Genomic DNA, 21,177 nt, shown 5'->3' with positions numbered 1-21,177 from the left:
CTAAGGGGGAAATTCATTATGTTAGAAGTAGGGGCTGCAGAATGCTGTAAGCCGTGCAGTGCTGAACTTGACAGGCACATCCTGAGTGTTTGAAAAGGGCTGAGGACAAGTCCAAGTTGTGTTAAAGACTAATACTGTATAATGAATTTGACTACGAAATTGAATTAAAGGTAGAGAATATACCAGCATGCTAGTATCAGCAATGTATATGATTATTGATCACAAAAGTTGCCTCTTGAACTTATTTACCAGAGTGTGTGTTCCTTTTTCTGTCTTTTTTTTTTTTTTTTTCCTTCCTTTTTAAGTGCACCTAAGCAGTTTTATATTACTGGTTTGATTGTGAGCAGCTTGAAATAAAAATGAATTAGCATGATTTATTCCTGAATTGTCTTCAACATTTGTGGCTTTCACAACTAGATTTATGTAACTGTAAATGTTTCAGGTGTGCATTTTTATAAGCCTGAGAGAACAGAAGTGGGAAACCGATTATAAAAGTGAGGTGTATGTGCACTGTAAATAAAAATTAGAGGAATCCATATATTTGCTTTCTTCAAGCCTTCGAGTACCAGAATATCCCTCCTCACAATAACAGGTGAGGAAAATTGAGAGGAGAGAAAATACTTTTGAAAGTTAAAAAAGAAACCTTCATCAGGGACTGTAGCAACAGGACAAGGGGTAATGGGTTAATACTGAAATGGGAAGTGCGGGTTAGATATAAGGAAGAAGCTCTTCCCTGTGAGGGTGCTGAGGCGCTGGCACAGGGTGCCCAGAGAAGCTGTGGCTGCCCCATCCCTGGCAGTGTTCAAGGCCAGGTTGGACACAGGGGCTTGGAGCAACCTGGTCTAGTGGAAGGTGTCCCTGCCCATGGCAGGCAGTTGGAACTAGGTAATCTTAAGGTGCTTTATAACCTACACCAGTCTGTGATTCTATGGGTCACGCTCTGTGTCTTACACAAAGTTCATGCATGCAGAGAACAGCAGCATTTCTGAAACAGCTTTGAATTGAAGCTCATTTGAAAATTTACTACTGGAGACTTTTCCTAGAACATGACTGACAACGGGAGGCCTGGTTCAGTGCATTGCTTCACTTCTGATGCCTCTGATTTTCAGCATACATGAAGTATTGCAGAGTTAAGTTTTCCAACCACAGTGGCTTTTTCTGTTTTTTTTTTTGATGTCAGGATAATACATTTTGTAATACCGTATAGAAACGGAAGCACAGGATTTGATAGTGTCTTGTTTCAAATAAACATTTGGAAGTGAAAGGAAAATACACATCTCCTACTCTAAACTGGCAGCATTGGGTGGCTTGATTGGCTTCTAATACTGTTCTGTACAGCCGAGGAGCTAAATAGGGAAAGCTATATAGATAGATGGATAATATTAGGAAGCAAACAGCATTATACTGCTGGAATTAATACTTTTGTCAGAGTGCTAAGGTATTTCTCTTCATCTCTAAGCAGTCTTAAAGATGTACATTAAAGAGGGACTAAATAGAAGAAGGGGCTTTTTGGACAAAACCAGAGAGAAGTATTTGCTGTGGATAAGAACGTTCATTCCAGTTGAGGAAATAATGCTTTCACTTCAAAACAAAACCCAGTGGGAAGCATACAGCCTGACTCTTTGTGGCAATGCTAGTAAACAAAGCGTGTCTATATTCTGACTTGTTGAGATGGGGTGGGGAAGGGGAAGGAGCAGAATAACATGAATACAGTCTGCATGTTACTGAATATAACATCCATGTGGGTCTCATAAACCATATGCCTGTACACATGTTAAGAGTGTGTGTTCCTATTTCTATCCTGAGAATTGTCATGAGTAGTTATTGTTTGTGAAATCATTTATAAATAGCCTTGATTGCTTGTATTAAGTTTAGCTCTCCCCTGGTTTATAACGTTCCTGAACTGCTTCTGAGACATAATCAGTTTGCATTCAGCTCTTCCAAAAGTCTGTTTAAGTTTAACCCTTACCTTTTTTAATGGTTTAAAATAGAATTCGGAACTGTTCAAGCAAGTGCATTGACTGATGATCAAGAGCAGGACTACAAATGTACATGCCACTTGAGTGTGCTCCTACACCAGATAACACAAGGTCTGAGAAACACCAGACTGGCTGGTCAGGGGCTGGTCTGGGGCTGGGATGGCTGTACCTATCTTAGTTTTTATCCTGCAGAAGCTCTGGCATGTGTCTACACTTCAGGCCTTTCAGACCTACCCAGCAGAGTGGGTGCAGGGCTGTGCAGTACTGTTGGGTTTGCTGCTTCCTGGCAGTAGCCCTCTTGATTATGGGAAGAATTGAGATGCCCACTGAGTGGACAGTGATGAGTGCCATTTTCCCATGAAAGTTCTGGAGTGCTCTTGCACAGTATTTCCTGAGATCTGGGTTAAATCTACTGGTTTGTCTTGTCATCTTAAGGAACAGTGTGGTGCCTGTCTGTGAATTGAGACACAGGTACTGATTAGCCATAAAACATTATGAAACACAGATTAGATTTTCTTTGCTGTTCAGCTGTAGTTAGTTTTTTGAAAGAGGATGTCAGATTAAGATGAACTTTGTTCTTTAATTTACTGAGGCTTTTGGAGCTGTTGGAATTTCAGTGTGTTGGAGCTCTGGTTGCTGTTCCTACATTTTGCTTATTTAAAAACTGTTAAACCCTGCCAGTAAGTTGGCAGACTGCACAAGGGGCATTTTTTTACAGAGAATATTCTTGTTAGTGGTATTGCTTTATGCAGAAAATACATAACTTAAAACATCAGAATCTTAATGGAGCTTGAATGATCTAGTCAAAAATCATAGAATGGTTTAGGTTGGAAGGGATGTAAAGTCTCCCTCAGTTATAAATGGAGCCAAAAGGTTGCTCCAAGCCCTCTCCAGCCTGGCCTTGAACACTGCAAGGGATGGGGTAGCCACAGCTTCTCTGGGCACCCTGTGCCAGTGGCGAAGCAAATTGCAAAAATAATTTCAGTGTCAAGACTGTCACTGCCCAAGAGTCACAGAATTTGGAAAACTTTAACACTGTAGTTTTGGTCCATTAAATGTGCCTAGTTATTGTTAAGCAATGTTTATGTGGCACACTTAGTAGTAACATGTTTCCTTACTTGATGTTATTTTAAAAGTTTATTGAAGGTCTTTGACTGCTGGCTTTTTTTTTTCTTTTTTATAAAGTTGTTTCATTCTTAATTTGTGTTTTGTTGCAGAGTTGATTAGAAATGTTAATTTTGGGGAACTTGCCTTTGTTCACAAAGCTTTGGTGTGTATTAGTTGTCATAGCCTCCCACCCCCCTGTGTCTGTGCACCTTCAAAGAGCAAGCACACTGTTCCATTCTCATGGATGTGGGTGAGCACCATCATTTTCATGTTTTCACAGGAAAACCCACTCATTCTTATGACAAAACAAAGGGAAACACAGATGTGTGAATGCACTACAGAAAATCTTCACACTTCAAAGGATCTATGGGGATCAGTTAACTCTCTGACCCTTGCAGGAGGCAGAAGTGAGGCCCCAGCTCAACCCTTTCATTGCTGGGTTTGACCATGTGCTGTCCATTGGTGTCTCTCTTTGCCCTGCTGCCCTTTTTCCAGGATTGAAGCAAAGGGTGGGCAGGATTTATTAAAGCCAAACGACAGAAGCAGTACTGAAAACGGCCAACTCCTTAAATAAGAGCCGGCTCCTAAACTCTGCCACCTACTGAGAATTAATAGTGGCTTCCACTATGAAAGGCTGGTGAGTTTAAAGGGAAAGGAGTGGGGGAATGCTCCTGCAATGCATTTATATAGCTGCAGCCTCCAGTAGTTGGTTAATGCCATGTCTTTAGTTTTACTTCCTGGTTAAGCATCCCACCCCCCTTGATTATATCTGAAATTACATTTTTGGTATCTTTTAAAGGCAGTTCTCTTTCAAAACTTTCAGCAGAAGCATGTCACCAGTGTTGTGGGGGATTTTAGAATGCAATTGTGAACATTTTAGGTATGTGTGAAACAGTGCTTCCAGTTTGTTTTTTTCTCTCAGTATAGTAGGCTGCAGATGTAGGACTACCAGGGCTGTGCCAAGCAAGTGGGAGTTGGGAGTCAAATATGCATCATGTTCACTGCAGAGCCCAGCCAGGTTTGGTAAGCATGGATGCAAGGAAAGTTCTGGGGAATTAGGGAGTTCTTAGTTGTGATGAGATCAGTTTGGGTTCTGCACCAAGCAATAGTTCCCTATATCTTAAACTGAATTACAATTTTCTTTAGGTTTATGTTTTTCAGAGTTGGTGTTGAACTCTTAAACATTGTTGGTAGCCCAAATAAGTGGACTGTGTCTGTGCAGACCAGAAAACAAAGTTAGAAATCAAATGGTGGTGGTGGGAAAAACTCTACAGGAAATGCAAAACCATAGATACATATTATTTAAATTTAAGATTCCTAGAACTTTAGAAGTAAAGGCAGAAGGGCTGTTTTGATGCATCTCATTCATATTTCTGTGAAATAAAAGTAATTGAAAGTAAGATTTCAGTAAAATACACATACAGGGAGAAAGCAGTGAGTCTTCCAGAGAAGATAGCATGGTAGAGAAAGGGAATATGCTTCACCTCCTAGGAGCTATGCAGCTGACTCTGGTTACTTTTGTGAATACCTTCTAAGTTTTATGCAGGGGAAATATAATAAAATTTAATTGGAGTGCGTAGCTATAGCAAACTGTGTTCCCAGATGAAATATCCAACAGACACTGGAGCAAAAAAAGAAAAATCTTAACACTCCTGAGTTTGACAGTGCAGAGCTTTGAGGGGAGTACAGTGGATGCGCTGAGCAGTGCATGTTACCCTGCCAGGTGCTTGAAGTGAAGGTTTGTCTTGCTCTGTTCTTTTGGTGCTCTTGATGCTGATTTCTGCGCACAGGACCACATCTGACAGTGCCCTTGAATTAGGGTTTCAGTAGCTGTTTTCAAGTGTGCAGTATGTGCTATCATGCTTGGAGGCTTCCCTACAAAAGCAATGCGTGACCTGAGGCAATCTAGCTGATGGTGGAAGAGCTTTAACTGTTAGATACTGCAGATGGTGCTGATGCTCATGCAGGCTGTGAACCTCCTGTGCTTGTTTTCATCGTTGGACTGGCACCTTGATTCTTGAGGTTTTTCTGCTTTTGTGTTTTGCAGGCTGTGGAATTCTGGCCTTCCAGATTTTAATGCCATATATAAACAAGTTTGGGGGGTTGGATAATGCCACCTTTTGAAATGCCAGTGCTCTGGGTATTAGAAGCTCTGGCACTTCAGTGTTGGCAGAGCTGAACCTCCTAATCCCAGTAGGATACATTTGACTGTAGGGCAGATGAGAGTTTTTAGTAAAGAATTGTGGTGCTTAAAGAGAAATTTCAAGGTAAACTTCCATTGCAGCTTAATTATATTTTTAAGTAAAAGTTTGATTTACAGAGTCGTTTGAATTAGATTTGACTATTTGGACTTCAGGAATGGCATTTTGCTTGCATAAATAAGTTGGTTTTTTTTCTTCTTTCAACAGAGGTTGCAGAACTTGAAGCTAATTTACCTTGTAAGTATAGCGTTTAATGGCATGCTTTTTAAGGGGAAAAGGACTATAGAACTGAATGTTTTGACTGAAGTATGAATGCTAATGGAAGGAAAGCTATGCGAAACTCTGCCACTCATTTTCTGTGTTGCTCCCTCTTAAGGGGATTGTAGTGAGTACAATTAGTGTGCTTTGGAAGCAGTATTGAGTATTTGTCTCCAAAATTTGATTGCTGGTGGAGTGGGAGCTTCCCTCTTGTAAAACCGCCCAAAAGGTACCTGGAACTGAAGTGTGCATTTATAACCTCACTCCTGTTCTTCCTCCATTCCCTCTTTTTCAAAATAGGAGATCTGATTCAGAAAATAACCAGTTTCTCAGGAAACGCATGAAGTCAACCTAGTGCTTTTTCCCATGCAATCTGTAACCTCATGTGTGGGTTAGTAGTGAAAACACTCATGAAAAATAGTTTTGTTTTTTTTTTTTTTAAAGTGATCCATATTCCTTTAAAAAAAATAAAAGGCAAGATTATGTGATTTTTAGCCCTGGCATGTTACTTGTAATGGATGCTATGCTGCTAAAAGCTGAAAATATTAATAGCCACTTTAAAGTAGTCACTTAAGAGCACAAGGTAAATGGCTTGTTGCTTCTAGAGCTGAGGGCAGGTAATTAAAAATCAAGTGTTTTCTGTTCCTTTGCTTTAGAAAGCCTAGTTCTGTAATGGACAGCAAAACACAAAGCCCTTTTATAAAGAGGAGTAAAGTTCCTACTGCTCTGTGCTTGTTGCGAAGGCTGGGTGTTGACAGTGAAGCTGAGTTGCTGCTGAGCTCTCTTTCTTTTCAAGTGTTGACTAGAACAGCATCATTCTACCATGAGTTCTTAGAATACAGGCGAGCACAACAAATTTTTGCTTAAGCAAGTTCAGTTACATTCAGAGCTCATTGCTTGCTCTACAGAACTTCCTGTGGTGCACATTCCTGTTTCAGAGTAACCTAAGACGGTGTTCCCTGCAGGGAAAGAGGCAGGAGCTGCTTGCAACAGACTGAGAATGTATGTGCAGGCTGTTACTGTGCTGTGCATTCACACTGTCTTGTCCATATGCTTATCTTGCAAGAAAACCAGTGAACATTCTCTCCAATTATGCTGGCAGGTAGCTTGTAATGTTTTGAGTCTTTCCCCAGTTAAGGGGAGCTTTGACCATGTGTTTTTCTCTCCAGGTGTTGAGAGTAAAATTCTGAGTACTGTTTCTGATGAGCATCTTCTATTTGCTAATGATTCCAAATCCAGGTCAATATTCAGATCTTAAAAATCAGGCTTTTCAGTGTACAGACTGCCTTATGGGAGGAGTTACAAGGGCAAAAAATACTCAATAGAAGCAGTAAAAAGGGATGTCAGGAAGAGGTGTTATTTTAACTCTATGTTCTTCTTTCTTGAAGGCAATTACAGAGATTTTGTAGAAGAATAAAATTTTCTTCTGTAGACTCTTCTTTAGGATAACAAACACCTGAGAAACACGTATCAGGGTTTGTAGTTACTACAATGTGAATGCATTACTAGGGTTTGTGTATAGTTCTGTTTATTTTTTTCAGGCAGATAGGGTCTATATCTCTGATACTATTTGGCTTCTTGATTACAGAAAAAGAACAGCCAGCCTGATAGGTTAAGAAGCTAAAGGCTGCATAATATGAGTAACAGTGTATCCATGGATTTATACACCTTCTAGTGCCAGATTGACAGCTTTTCTCTGCCATGGTCAAGAAAAGCCAGTTTTGTGCATGGGAAGGCAACTTGGTTTCTGTCATGAAATGCAAACAGAGAGCTTTTATGCGGTGAACTTGCATCTGTTGAACTGAAACCACTGACTAGTTTTATCAGGTTGCTGGGTTTTTTCCACACTTGTTCTTCATTGTCAGTGTTCTCTTTAAATTCATCTAGTCGGAGAATAAAATGTGTTTGATTTGTAGTGATGCTCTATATGTTAATGCATATAATTGGTTATACAGAAGAAACTTGTTCAGTGTGACAGCTGAACTGGCTTTTGGATGAGGCTTTCAGAAAGCTTGTATCTCATTATACCCTACAGGTATAAATAATCCTTTGTGAGCATTGGGGCTGTGGAGGCATGACCTCTTGCAGGCTGACGTGTATGATCGAATGTTAAGATACACACATTAATATTAAAAAACTTGTAAGGAAGAGATGCCCATATTCTGTATGCTGTCATCTTAACATGCAGCTACAATCTATGCAGAAAACCAAATCTTTTGGCATTTTAAGCTGTTTGAGACACCATGGATTACCTCAGCTCAAAGAAGTGAAGTTCCATTACTGCAGGTGACCTGTAACAGTATAGGGGGAGGTGCTTAGAGACAAAGTGTAAGAGGAAATCACTTGACTGGAAGGTAGGGATTAATCGGGGGTGAATTTGGAGAATATGAAAGATGATATACTTGCTTTCCCAACAGTGGAAAACCAGTTTTCTTATGTAAATTATACTTTTGCTTCACAGGTACATGTAAAGTGAATTTTCCTGACCCAAACAAGCTTCATTACTTTCAGCTAACTGTAACCCCAGGTAATTTTTCAAACATTACTTTTGTTTGTGTGTGTGTTCGTGTTAAGGAAACATAATTCCAAGAGTTTGCTCAAGAATCCAGTAAACTTTCTAGTCAGACTGGCTGTAACACAGTGGTTGTATAGGGGCAGTGGAGAAACTGGGCTGGATTTTGGGTAGTAGATTCCAATAAAAAGGCAATCAAAATTGAGCAGGTTTAGGAAATAATCAGATCTTGTTTGTTCACTTTGAATTTTTTTTTTTTTCCTCTTGGTTGATTCCAGACCACTTGGCTTTATTTGCTGAAAAAATTCTTGGACCACATCTAGATAAATTGCTGTACTACAACCCTGTTACAAATTTATTCTTTTCTTACTGGTTGCTTGACTCTGCAGAGGTAAAGAGATAGATGAAAGATATAGTGCTGCTGGAAAACTTCACATCTATGCATGTCTGATGTTTAACAAGTAGGAGTCTCTTAGTCTTTGAATACTCAAGTATGTGGAAATATCTTTTATTATTAATGCAACTTAAGCACACTGTGAAGCTCCTGGCATGCTGTTCAATAAAAATGTTTTCAGAATTTACTGTTTCCACATAAGCTTCTTAATAGCCATCTGAAGTGACTCACATAGCTGTCCATTTTAGGATAGAAAGTTGTGCTTGTGTTTTATGGATGAATTTTCATGGAAGATTATTTAAACTTCATGGTCACTTATTTTTGCTGTATTTTGCCTTTGGGACTCTCTGCAACTCCTTAAATAAGAACATGGACACATGCAGTACACTGAATTGAGTTAGATGTGTCAGGATCAGTATCTCCCTGCTAACTAATTCTTGTAGAGGTGGTCCGGTTCATATGCTGGAGGGAAGGGATGCCATCCAGAGGAACCCTGACACGGTTGTGAGGTGGGCCGGTGCCAGCCTTATGAAGTTCAACCATGACAAGTGCAAGGTCCTACACCTGGGTCAGAGCAATCCCAGGCACAGCTACAGACTGGGCAAAGAAGAGATTCAGAGCGGCCCTGCGGAGAAGGACTTGGGGGTGCTGGTCGATGAGAAAATGAACATGAGCCGGCAGTGTGCGCTCGCAGCCCAGAAAGCCAACCTTATCCTGGGCTGCATCAAAAGGTGTATGACCAGCAGGTCGAAGGAGGTGATCCTGCCCCTCTACTCTGGTCTTGTGAGACCTCACCTGGAGTATTGTGTGCAGTTCTGGTGTCCTCAACATGAAAAGGACATGGAACTATAGGGGCCTATAGGGATGCTGGGGAGGGACTCTTTGTCAGGGACTGGAGTGACAGGACAAGGGGTAACAGGTTCAAACTTAAACAGGGGAAGTTTAGATTAGATATAAGGAGGAAATTCTTTCCTGTTACGGTGGTGAAGCGCTGGAGTAAGTTGCCCAGGGAGGTTGTGAGTGCTCCATCCCTGGCGGTGTTTAAGGCCAGGTTGGATGAAGCCTTGTGTGGGATGGTTTAGTGTGTGGTGTCCCTGCCTATGGCAGGGGGGTTGGAACTAGATGATCTTGAGGTTTTTTCCAACCCTAACTATTCTATGATTCTATGATTCTATGATTTTAAACAGATTTCCAATGCAGTATGGCAGTCGTCCTGATGTTTTACCTATAGAAATAAGGTTTACCCTTCAAAGGGTAGTAAGAATGTTTCTTATAATCCAGTATTGTGAAGTCAAATGAGCACTAGATGTCACTATTGCTGCTTATTACCCAAATTCCACTAGGACTTCCTCAGCAGTGGAGATCTTGGGTGGTCTTTGTTAGCATGGCCATTCATGTGACTTCTTTTTGTGATGGGGAAATGAGTAAGACTGCCCTAGTCACTGTAAATAAAGAATAAATGCAGGTGTTGTTACAGGACTTTTAACCTCTCATTCTGTGCAGGAGATGTGTTTCATGCTTACTTGGTGAGGTTTAGTCTGCTTGTCCCAGTTTATGTGATGCTGCTTTATTATGTTTTGCAAAGGAGTTGACTTTACAAGATCATCACTGTGTGAGTTAGGGATGTGAAGCAATGATAGCTTCTTCATACTAATTCTATAATATCTAAATACATAGGCATTTTTGTACTGTTAACTGCTGTGCAGGAAGATGCTGCAGTCAGAAGACAGTAGTTAAATGCAGAGCATGGGTTTTGTGCTAGCTTCCTTGCTGAAATGATCTTGGGAATGATATGATCTTAATTAACATTTTGTTGCTCTAAATATAGCTGCACAGCTGAAGCCTCTGCAGTTGCAGTCTGACCCAAGTAAACATCTATTTTCAGCTGTGCATAATTCAGGTACAGAATCGTGTGATCAGATGCATCTTATCACAGCTCTTCATAGGCAAAATGGAACACATACCAAGAAAATCTTTGTAGCTTTTTGATTGCCTTCGTTATTGAGATTTTTCTTTAGAGTATGCTAAATCTTAGTTTTCTTTGGGATAGCAGAGGCAGTTAGGTGGTCATCACAGATTTTTTCTGGATCAAATGGCCCAAAAATCTTTGCTTGAGCCAACTATTTTTGTAGTGTCTAAACAATGTTGCATGAATCTTGACAGCCCAGAGGAAGATGCTGCTTTCCTCTTGACTATAACTCTCTTGCATTGAGGAACTGAGTTCCTTCTAGAAATCCTTCTCATACATCTGCCTTTTCAGGGAGCACTTTGCAAATACCTCTGCAGCTTTCCAATCATGGATCAAGAGCTGTGCTCAGCACAGCTGTGGGTGCCAGGGAATACCTAATGCTGCCATGCAGTTCTCATTTAAGACCTATGCAGTACGTGTGTAAGCCAGGGCTGGTAGTCTGCGCAGGAAGGAGGCTCTTGCTGGCTCCCTTAAGATTCTCAGTTTGCTTATTTGTAGTTACAGAGGTTGCATCCTTATATGATAGATCTGGTAGAGCAGTGCTAATTCTTTTCTATTCATATCTAATTTTTAAATTCTTTTATATTCTGATTAATACGAAAGCCTGAATTCTGTAACCACATTTTTATAAGGAATCTTACACCAAGCCAGCTTCTGGAAATAGCTGGCTGTCAGGGTTCCATGAAGGTACTGACTGAACATGGTTTTTAACACTAGAAATGCCATTTGTGGTCGGCATTCTAGCCTTATGTTATTGATAACACCTGTGCCCGGCGCTTTGTTTTATGTGGTCTGGACTTGAAAGGACAGAGAAAGAGGCTTCTTTATATTCTCACAGAAAGACTAATTTGAGTAAGAAAATAAACTTTATTGCCAAATCAAAATTACTTCCAGCTCCCTTGGTCTGCACTTCTCATAATAACCTTTCTTAGTAAGTATTTAATGTCACAAAATTATCCTGGTGACAGTTTTTAGATTAACTGTGTTTGCAGAAAATCTTGCCAAGGGTGACTGCTGATTTTGTGTAATTAAAGAAATTGGAATTCCTTTATGTTACAGCTTTCTGCAATGCACCCTGAGTGGATATATCTTAGAAAATGGGTAAGACTTAGATTTTACTGCTACAGTAGACAAGCTATGTGTTCGTGAGGCAGATACTGCTGCCTTTCTCTGCTGTCTGAAGCTTCTTCTTCCTTTTGTCATCTGAAACAATTGCTCTTTTAAAAAAATGCTTTAGACAGACACTTGCCTCTGTTCTTGTTTTTGTACCAGTACCACTTGGATCAAAACCTAGGAAAAATATGCTTACAATGCAGGCAGAGTCCTGCCTGCTGCACTGATATTTGGAGCACAAAATTGGAATCTGAGACTAAAACATGGTAATGACCTGGAAAAAAAATAAATTAACAAGGTGAGTTTTAGGTAGCTTACACATGAGGAAAGCTATAGGAATATGTATAGCTCATGCAGTATTACTGCAGTTTCCAGACAGTTGGAGTAGTCTGGGTTTGGTGTGGTTATTTTAGAGCCCAGTTCTTCAGGGAATTAATAAAGTGTCTGTTCTCTGTTTTGTGTGCTGTGAAATGACAAATCTTGGTGAGCATGGCTGAGCATTTCAATGCTGTGAATTCAAGGAGTTGCTATCAAAAGCATATCCTTTGTGGCCTGTCCTAATTATCTTGCATTTTCTTTTAAAGTGATAAAATTATTTGATTTAGTATTTTCACAGCAGTTTTAGCCATCAAAACGCCTTATGAATGCAAACTGAGATTATAGTCAAGTTGTTGATAATGAAACTTCAGACTGAAGTGGGAGAGATGCTGGCTGTTAATGCAGCTTGAAGACAAATTTAAGTGGTAGGAGGAAAACTGGAGCTCACATTTCTGCAAAAGTCTCATCACTGGCCGACTTCCTAAGTTATGTGCTAAAGCTATTTTATTTGACAGTTTTGTGTTTGAATTGTAGTAATTTCCTCATCATTAACTCTGCCAGAATTTGAGTTTTTCCCACCCCTGTTCCATCCCTAAAAAATTGAGGGTCTTTATCCCAGTCTGTATGGATGCTGTGGGACACAGGGAAGGAAAGTACCACGTGGAAGAGCCTGTTTACTTCTTTGAGGTGCTGTAAGATGACTTGATTATGAAGGCTTATCTTGTTAATGCATTGCAAGATTTCTGGCTGGGTACTGAGGTTCTCCAGAGATACGAATGTTTAATATACCTGTGGGTGATGGGTAATGAGTAGCATACTTTATTGTGGCTTTAGTGAAAAGCTTACAAACATACAGGGAGAATTGTAAAGAAGGAGGGAGGAGAGATGCTTTATGCTTCTACTTTGGCAAATGCATCCTTGCTTGTTTTGTAACAGAACCAGTAGCATACTCGGTGCGTTTCTTTGTTAGTGCTAGCATAGACTGATGCCAAGGGAAACCTGAAACATAAAATATGAGTTGTAATGCAAGACAGTATTGAGTTGACTTTGAGGGAGACTTCATCATGAAAGTATGTGGAAATTACCTGCAGTGCAAGGCACAGTGTATAAAGTGCTACAAGTTTTCCAGAGATTTCTCAGCCTTACATATAACACAGGAAGATGAATAAGAGGAAACAAGAGTTAATAAATGAGGTATCTTTTACAGCCTATGGCGTTAATATGTGGTTACAAAGTGCTTGAGCTGATTTAAAACATGATTTTGTTAAGGAAAAGGGGTGTTGTTTCACTACCTGGTCATGCTGCTGTTTTTCTGCTGATAATTTAACCCTCTGCATGCCAGTTCATCTCCATAATTGTGCAGGAAACTGCACTCTTTGTGGTTATGGTTTTACACATTGAGAGAGGCACAGTTGGTCTTGTACCCTCCAGCTGAACTTGCCTTTTCTGGTATCATCCTGCACATGGACACTGGGAATTTCTTCCATAGCTGGGTAGAAGTGGAGCTATCCTGAGCTAGGTCTGCATTGTTGGGGAAGAGCAGAGAAAATGAAGACCAACTATTCAGCTTTTTTCCTCAACCCATGCATCTCTTGAGCAATGCCAGTGTGACTTTTGTGCTTGAAGTCAAGGACCTACCTTAATGTTCCTGCATGCTGCTGAGGCTGTGGGCCTCATGCTTTTGATGTGCAGAGATGTGGAACACGGCTTTAGTCTTGCTGCTTGACTGGCAAGAATGTTATGCTCTTTTGGCATGCTCTTCTCCCTGGGAGCCATTCTCAAATGTTTCTTTAGGACAATTGTATTATAGTGAGGGTTCATTAAATCTGAGGATTTTCTTTTACATAAGGCACATCCATCAATAGGCACCTATTTCACATGAGCGGGGGTAGAATGTGAGTTGTTGCTGCACACTTTAAGTCCACAAAATCCACAAAGTCTGCACACTTAAAGTCCACAAAAAGGAACCAGTGAAAATAAGTCGAAGAAAGTAACTTTTTGCTGCCCGATTTCCTGAGCAACCTTAAGTGTTGGCATTTCTCCTTTACCTTTCTATACCTGCAGCAGGCTTCTCCCTATGAAAACACATGTGGGTATTTCATCTGATTGAGAAGGGCTTGTGAGCCCATAGAAGGCTTTGGGGTACATGGCTTACACTGTAATAAGCACTTAATTCCTCTATGGTGTGGCTTGTTTGTTTTAGTCCTGTCACAGAGTCCTGACCAGAGATGATGCCAACTTTGTTTTTTACACAGGATGACATCGTACTTGGAAGTAGTGAGGATTCCTGGCACTTTGTTGAAAAGCTATTACAGTGTGCTAGGTGGTGAATAAAGTGCAGTTAGCTGTGACCTGGAAGGTAACGTGGTGGTGTCTCAGCTGTTTGAACTCCTGGGAAATAATGGACCATTTTTCTTATCATTCCTTCCTGGAACAGTCAGTGTCCTGCTTCAAGTATTTTGCCCATTTGACAGGGAGCAGTTTCATCAAAGGGATATTTTGTATAACTCACCTTTTACATCTCATTCATTAGAAATGTCTTCTTTACTATTTATTTACCTTGGGATACTTGAAAACAAAGAGAAATGCTTTTGTCTTGCCTTTTTTTTTTTTTTCCTTTACATAAAAATCAGTGCATGTACATTTACTTTCTGATAAGCAAAGGGGGCATGAAAAGTCTGCTTAATAAATGAAACATACTTCAATGCTGGATTGGAGTGGCAATGGAGAACGTGTTTGAAAAGCCTGCGTTCTGGCCAGGTTATTAAACTGAGATTTGCAGTGGCTAAAGCTTGCATAGCTGAGTGTGGAGGCAGCTGGAAACATCACTAGGTGGGGTGGGGAATACCAGTCGCACTCTTACTTCCACACTCTGTGCCTAGGCTACTGTTGAAGCCCAAACTTTCTGATGCCATTCATGTGCTGAGCCTCTTGCAGTCTATACAGGCTCCTGGGAGAAGCTGGACTGTGATATTGTCCCAGCAGCTCTTTTGCTGTTCTGCAGGCACAGATCCTTTGGAGTGGTGTGGTGTGCAGTTGAGCCTCATCTTTTGGCAGCATCAACTTTTACAGGCTCACTTCCCCCTATAACTGAGGGTTTGTGTTATTTAACAGTGTGATTCCCTCTTCTTTTCATTAAGCAAGTTGGTAAGAGGCTGCGAAGAGAAGGGCAGGAGCTGGCTGCCCTCTTGTGATTATGGCAGTTGCAGTGTGGAAGCTACAGGCTTGTGCTGACAGTGGTGAGACTGTAGCATGGACTGAAACTCGAGCAAGTGATATGGGGCAGTAGTTGGTAACAGGAAATAGAAGGTCATGCTAGATCTGTGTAGGAACTGGCAATGCAGCAAGTCCAGAAGACAGCAAGCGTCCTGGATGAGGATTCTGATGACCTGTAGTAGAGGAGTTATTTTCTTTTAGTGGTTTGGAACAAGCTAGATAATAAAACTTTCTGTGAACTATGGACCACTTCACATAACTTTCCTTTGTAAAGTTGCTTTAAAAAAATATACTGTCATACAGTGATAAACAGCCTCCCTTACCTTCAGGCCTTCACCATGGCTACATTGTGTGATACAGAGAGCTAGAGTACACAAGGTAGTTTGAGCCTAAGCATTCCTTAGATGTCCCACACCACCAGTGTGGGCTGGGTACCTGTCTGTTTCCCTTTCTTAATGAAAAGCACATTTCAGACCACTTGCAAGCATTTTTGATTCCAGGCACAGCCTTCTCAAGAGTTGCAGGCTATCTGCTATCCTATATTATCTCTGGTCAACTGCAACTACATATTTTCAGATTTCTTATTTTAAAATTTAGCTTTTTTAATAATTCACTATTGAGTCTGAGGCTAACAGACTCTCATAACTGATAGATCATCAATAGATAACTACAATAAAAGAGTTTAACTCGCTCTTTTATTGTGGTACACTTTGAAGCATGCTTTTGCACACCGTTACTCATTATGTGATTGCTAGCACAAGATGTGCTAGCAGGATTTAGCATTAGCAAGTGGAGTATATATCCAGCCTATTTCAAGGGTCCGTGTTGTGGTACTGCATGCTGTGTGGCTGATGTGTTGCTGAATTGTGTTCGTACAGACACGAGAAGTTCCATCAAAGTTTCCTCTGTCTCAGTATTGCCTGGTAGTCTGATGCAGAAGGTGGGCTTTCCAGTGTCATTCTGATACTGTTAACTCTTCTGACTTAAAATTCCTGCTGTACAGATGTTGAGAGTGGAGGAAGAGACCATGTTCACACTCTTTTGAGGATGGGTGGCAGCTGGTGTTACCGTATAACTAGGTTAAGTATTTGATGATAACCATGTGCCATTATTTTAAACTTTGTAATGACAGATCTTTTGTATTATATGGTGTCTGTTATTTTCTCTTACTTAACTCTTATCCTTGGGGTTTTTTTCTCCTTTAGATGAGGGCTATTACCAAGGTGGAAAGTTTCAGTTTGAAACTGAAGTTCCTGATGCCTACAATATGGTGGTAAGTATTTGTGATTAAGCTAGTAGTTGTCAGTTTAGATTTCCTTTCCAGGTAATAGGACTTCAGAGGGAACTTGGTGTTGACACTAAGCAAGCGTCTTCTATCTGCTACTAAAATACCATGGGCTGTAGAAAAATCTTGGTTGGCTAGAGTTTTCTGGGGGTCATCTGGATTACTGCCTAAAGTTGGGGTAGTGTAAAAGTTGGATTTGGTTGCTTAAGGCTTGGGAAAGCTGGCATTTCAAAATCTCTTAGGATGGAGGCTCCGCTGCCTCTCTGGGCCTCTGTTTCAATGTTTAACTACTTTTGTTGTGATTTTCGATTTATTTTTTTTTTTTTGCCTATTCCAGGTAATAATTTCTCAGCTTGTCTGTGGCCTTTTAACCAATTACTGTGTATCTCCGGAAGAGCCCAATTCCATCTCCTAGTAGAGTTGTAGATAGCAGTAGGGTCCCCACCTTCAGCCTCCTCTTCTCCAGGCTGAACAAATCCAGGTCCCTCAACTCTCCTTGTGCTATGTGTGCTCTGATCTTATCACTATCTTGGTGGCTGTCTGCTGGGCTCACTCCAGTTTGTCCATATATCTGGTACTGGAGAGTTCAAAATGGGACACAGTGATTCCAGATGCAGTGTCATGAGTCCAGGGAGTGGGGGTAGTATTTTTTCTGACTATTCTTTTGCAGTCCAGTGTTTGCAGCCAAGCAGCCTTGAGGCTTTTATTGCCTTGATATTATATGCCTTAAAGAATAATTACTGGTAACTCTGTGGCAGAAGCTGATTGGGAGCACAGATGAGACAGACCTGAGAGTCTCCCTTGTGGCTGAGGTGCCACCCCCATGTGTTCTTTCCTGTTAATTGTTCTTGAGATCTTAATGATTATTCTCACAAAAATTGGCATATCTAAGAGAAAAGGATGCAATAAATGAACAGAGACCTCTTTGTGGCCTTCAGACTGGTGGCTTATATTCTGGTACTGGATTTGTGTGCTTAATCACTGTTCAGAGCATGCAGTGGAGGACTTGGAAAGCACAGACATGGTGAGAAGTGGCCTCCCTTAGTGAGCTCTGCCAGTTCTACTGGTTGTCTTCCAGGCTGTCCAGTTAAATACCTTTGCAAAGTAGCAATGTCAATGGTTATTAAAGAAACAGCTTTTCAGAAGACCTTCATGTGATAGTGGCGTCTTTTGTAGGTAAATAGAAAGCTTCAGACAGCTTGGCCTTTTCAGGCATGAGAAGTGTTGGCATTTCACTGTTGTACTTTACCTTGCAAGGGAGGGGAGATGCAATTACAGTAAAAATAACTTCAGACGTTATTTTCCCAGTTTTGCTGTAAAAAGAACAAGATTGACTCCAAAAATGGAAAGCAGTTGAGGCCCACATTTGGTTGTCAGGAATTAAGCCTGCCATTCTGGGTCCTGATAGTTTGATACTGAAGGAAACTCAACTCATTGGTTTCAGTACTTGCAATTAGGTATATGAATTACGGGAAGAAGGAAGCCTCGTTTTCTTCAATCTGAGAAGTTTTGATAATTTTTTTTTTATAACTTTTTCCCATCCTTCTGCTTTATTACTTTTGGTGTTGATAGTTCTGAGCTCTTCTTTCAAAGAGGCTGAAGAATGTGTAGGGGAGGACCCTGGAGACCTTTGGCTTGTTTTCACACGTACCACAGTGAAATTCAGCATTATATATAAGTCGTAGTGGCAGTTTTAGCATTGTTTATATACAAATAAGAAGGAGGTACAGTGGTCTGGAATTTAATTGCTAGTATTTCCAGACTGAACTTGGAGAATGGCTCATTAAGACTGCTAGCAGAGTAGAAAGGTTATGTTTCTAAAAGCAGAGGACTTAGAATTTTTGTTACAGAAGATGCCTTCATAAGTTTCTTAATGTTCCTTTATGGTCTATGAATACATACTTTTGACAAGGGCCTTTAGGGCCGGGACAAGGGAGAATGGCTTTAACCTGACAGGAGATTGGGATGAGCTCTTAGGCAGAAGTTCTTCCCTGTGAAAGTGCTGAGGTGCTGGCATAGGGTGCCCAGAGAAGCTGTAGCTGCCCCAACCCTGGCAGTGTTCAAGGCCAGGTTGGACACAGGGGCTTGGAGCACCCTGCTCTAGTGGAAGGTGTCCCTGCCCGTGGCAGGGGGTTGGAACTGGATGAGCTTTAAGGTCATTTCCAACCCAAGCCAGTCTGAGATTCTGTGGGGCATGCACTATATCTTATAAAAAGTTCATGCATGCAAAGAGCAGCAGCATTTCTGAAACAGCTTTGCATTTCACTCTCCTTTCATAATAGTATTGGTCAAGGATTATCTGCTCAAGGTGTTTGGGGTTTCTTTTGTTTTTAAAGTGTTTAGGATACTGGCTGTCATTATTTATATACTTCTCTCAGTACAGGTAGTTGTGTTAGTGTTTACATTGTATGGTTTGGGTTGTGCTTTTTTAAGTTCCCCTTAACATCACCAAAGCATTTCACACTACAATACAGGCCATCACACACTTGTAACCCTATAAATGTCACAGCTACAGATTGGGCAAAGAAGAGATTCAGAGCGGCCCTGCAGAGAAGGACTTGGGGGTGCTGGTTGATGAGAAAATGAACATGAGCCGGCTTCAGTGTGCGCTCGCAGCCCAGAAAGCCAACCGTATCCTGGGCTGCATCAAAAGGAGCGTGACCAGCAGGTCGAAGGAGGTGATCCTGCCCCTCTACTCTGCTCTTGTGAGACCTCACCTGGAGTATTGTGTGCAGTTCTGGTGTCCTCAACATAAAAAGGACATGGAACTGCTGGAACAAGTCCAGAGGAGGCCACGAGGATGTTCAGGGGACTGGAGCACCTCCCGTATTAAGACAGGCTGAGGAAGTTGGGGCTGTTCAGCCTGGAGAAGATAAGGCTGCGTGGGGACCTAATAGCAGCCTTCCAGTATCTGAAGGGGGCCTATAGGGATGCTGGGGAGGGACTCTTTGTCAGGGACTGGAGTGACAGGACAAGGGGTAACGGGTTAAAACTTAAACAGGGGAAGTTTAGATTGGATATAAGGAGGAAATTCTTTCCTGTTACGGTGGTGAGACACTGGAATGGGTTGCCCAGGGAGGTTGTGAGTGCTCCATCCCTGGCGGTGTTTAAGGCCAGGTTGGATGAAGCCTTGTGTGGGATGGTTTAGTGTGAGGTGTCCCTGTCCATGGCAGGGGGTTGGAACTAGATGATCTTGAGGTCCTTTCCAACCCTAACTATTCTAAATACAAAGGTGGTTGTTTAAGGTTTATTAATTACATCCTTGTTCTAACTTGACTAAATTGTTCCATCGCATACCTGAGAAACATGGCCATCAGTATAAAGGGGGAAACCCTTCCATGTTCTTTGACGTTGTCTTCAGTAAAAGCACTTTAACCACTGTGGCAATGTTGGGCACAGGGGAATATACACAATATATACTCCTTATAATTTCTTAAAGTTTTGTGTTGAAAGGGTTTACCTAAACAACCCTGCTGCAGGAAAGTGTGATGTGTTAACAGCAGAGCTGAATGTTAATTTGGATCTGTATTTTTTTGATTCTCAATTACTATAATTAAAAAATCTGGCTGTTACAGTTCTCTGCTCAGAAATTCTGCAGGAAATGGTAATTATGTTTTTTAATGCAAAAATAAAAAGCTTGCTTGTGTGTAATTTAGGTTGAAAGTTGGATTATGGTTAGGTTATAAATGAAAATGTATATGTTAACAAATATTGAGATAATTATGGTGAGGCTGTAGTTTGTTTTCTACCAGGCAGAAGACTGAAAAGTGATGGCAGTGTTCTTAATAGAGCTCTTCAGACCAGCCCATAAGCAAGGTTGGGATATTGCACATCTACATCCAGCTCTTTGCAGTAGTGGTGAGTGGGTTTGTATTGGTAGTGAAAAAGACCAGATAAGACTGGCAAGTTGTCATAGCCCTGCTTCAGAGCCTGCATCCATTTTCTAGCTAATCTTTTTAGCCTGCAGTAAAAACCATCTGGTTTTAAAGCTACAAAATGCATAATTTAAAGTATAGTTTATATAAAGCATCCTTTAATTTCTGTAGCATTCTGCTACCAAAATCCTGCATGCTTGGTGCTCCTCTGGAGGACAATTCTTTTTGCCCTTCTTTCCTCATAGGCAAGCATTCTGCTTCTGTACTTGGGAAAGAAGTGGATGTTTAGAATGATGATGTAGTGGAAAAGTATAAGAAAATATAACAAAAGAGGAAGACTTTGTATTGTGGACTGCAGCTGTGATGTATTATTCTGCCCAGGGAATAAAAGTATGGGAGGCTTGTTTGGAAAGTAGTGGGTCTGTGAATACAGAGAAGTAATGTATCCTTGGGCTTTAGGTATGACTGACTAGGATGTATACCAGTGTTTGGTATTTGGGCTATAAACTTCCTTAGAGCAAAGATTCAACAGCATAAAATGTAGGAGAGATGCTTTGGAGCAAGCACTGCTGTGCAGTGCTGCTTCTTGCCTGTGAACAGAGTGTGTTCAGCTGGTTAGGGCTTAATCAGACTTCTGTACATTGAGCTGCTATACTGAAGATTAGAAATGTTTATTAGGATTATCTGTAAGGCAGTAAGATGTAATAAGGGTTCTTCCACTATATCCATAATTATGTGAGCCTATTTAGACTGTTGGAGAGGTGGATTGTTTTAGAAGCATCTGAGCTTGAGAACTGGAAAGAGTTCCTGTTTTTAATCAGCTGTTGGAGGCACGAGGATGATTCAGGTAGATTTGTGCTACAGTGCTAGCAGTAATTTGTCACCCCACTGATTCCTCATTGTTTCCTGGCTGATTTCTGCTTGCGTATCCATACATGCATGAAATGGCC

General features: G+C 41.0%; 1 protein-coding gene across 4 annotated transcripts in view; it reads left to right on the top strand.

Moving 5' to 3' along the window:
* The window catches only part of UBE2F (ubiquitin conjugating enzyme E2 F (putative)), an 81,842-nt gene that overhangs the window by 6,925 nt on the left and 53,740 nt on the right, over nt 1-21,177 (top strand). For 2 of the 4 annotated variants that reach the window (XM_065669731.1, XM_065669729.1), the window contains exons 3-5: nt 5,495-5,524; nt 8,007-8,072; nt 16,273-16,340. In XM_065669731.1, coding sequence (XP_065525803.1) covers nt 5,495-5,524; nt 8,007-8,072; nt 16,273-16,340 — 164 coding nt within the window. The remainder of the gene's footprint in view (nt 1-5,494; nt 5,525-8,006; nt 8,073-16,272; nt 16,341-21,177) is intronic. The other 2 variants (XM_065669730.1, XM_065669732.1) reach the window with 2 other exon arrangements.

This window comes from Lathamus discolor, chromosome 3, assembly GCF_037157495.1.
Source record: "Lathamus discolor isolate bLatDis1 chromosome 3, bLatDis1.hap1, whole genome shotgun sequence".
Taxonomy (NCBI): Eukaryota; Metazoa; Chordata; class Aves; order Psittaciformes; family Psittacidae; genus Lathamus; species Lathamus discolor.
The sequence above is the reverse complement of the archived record's forward strand: the minus strand, read 5'-3'. Positions and strand labels throughout refer to the sequence as shown.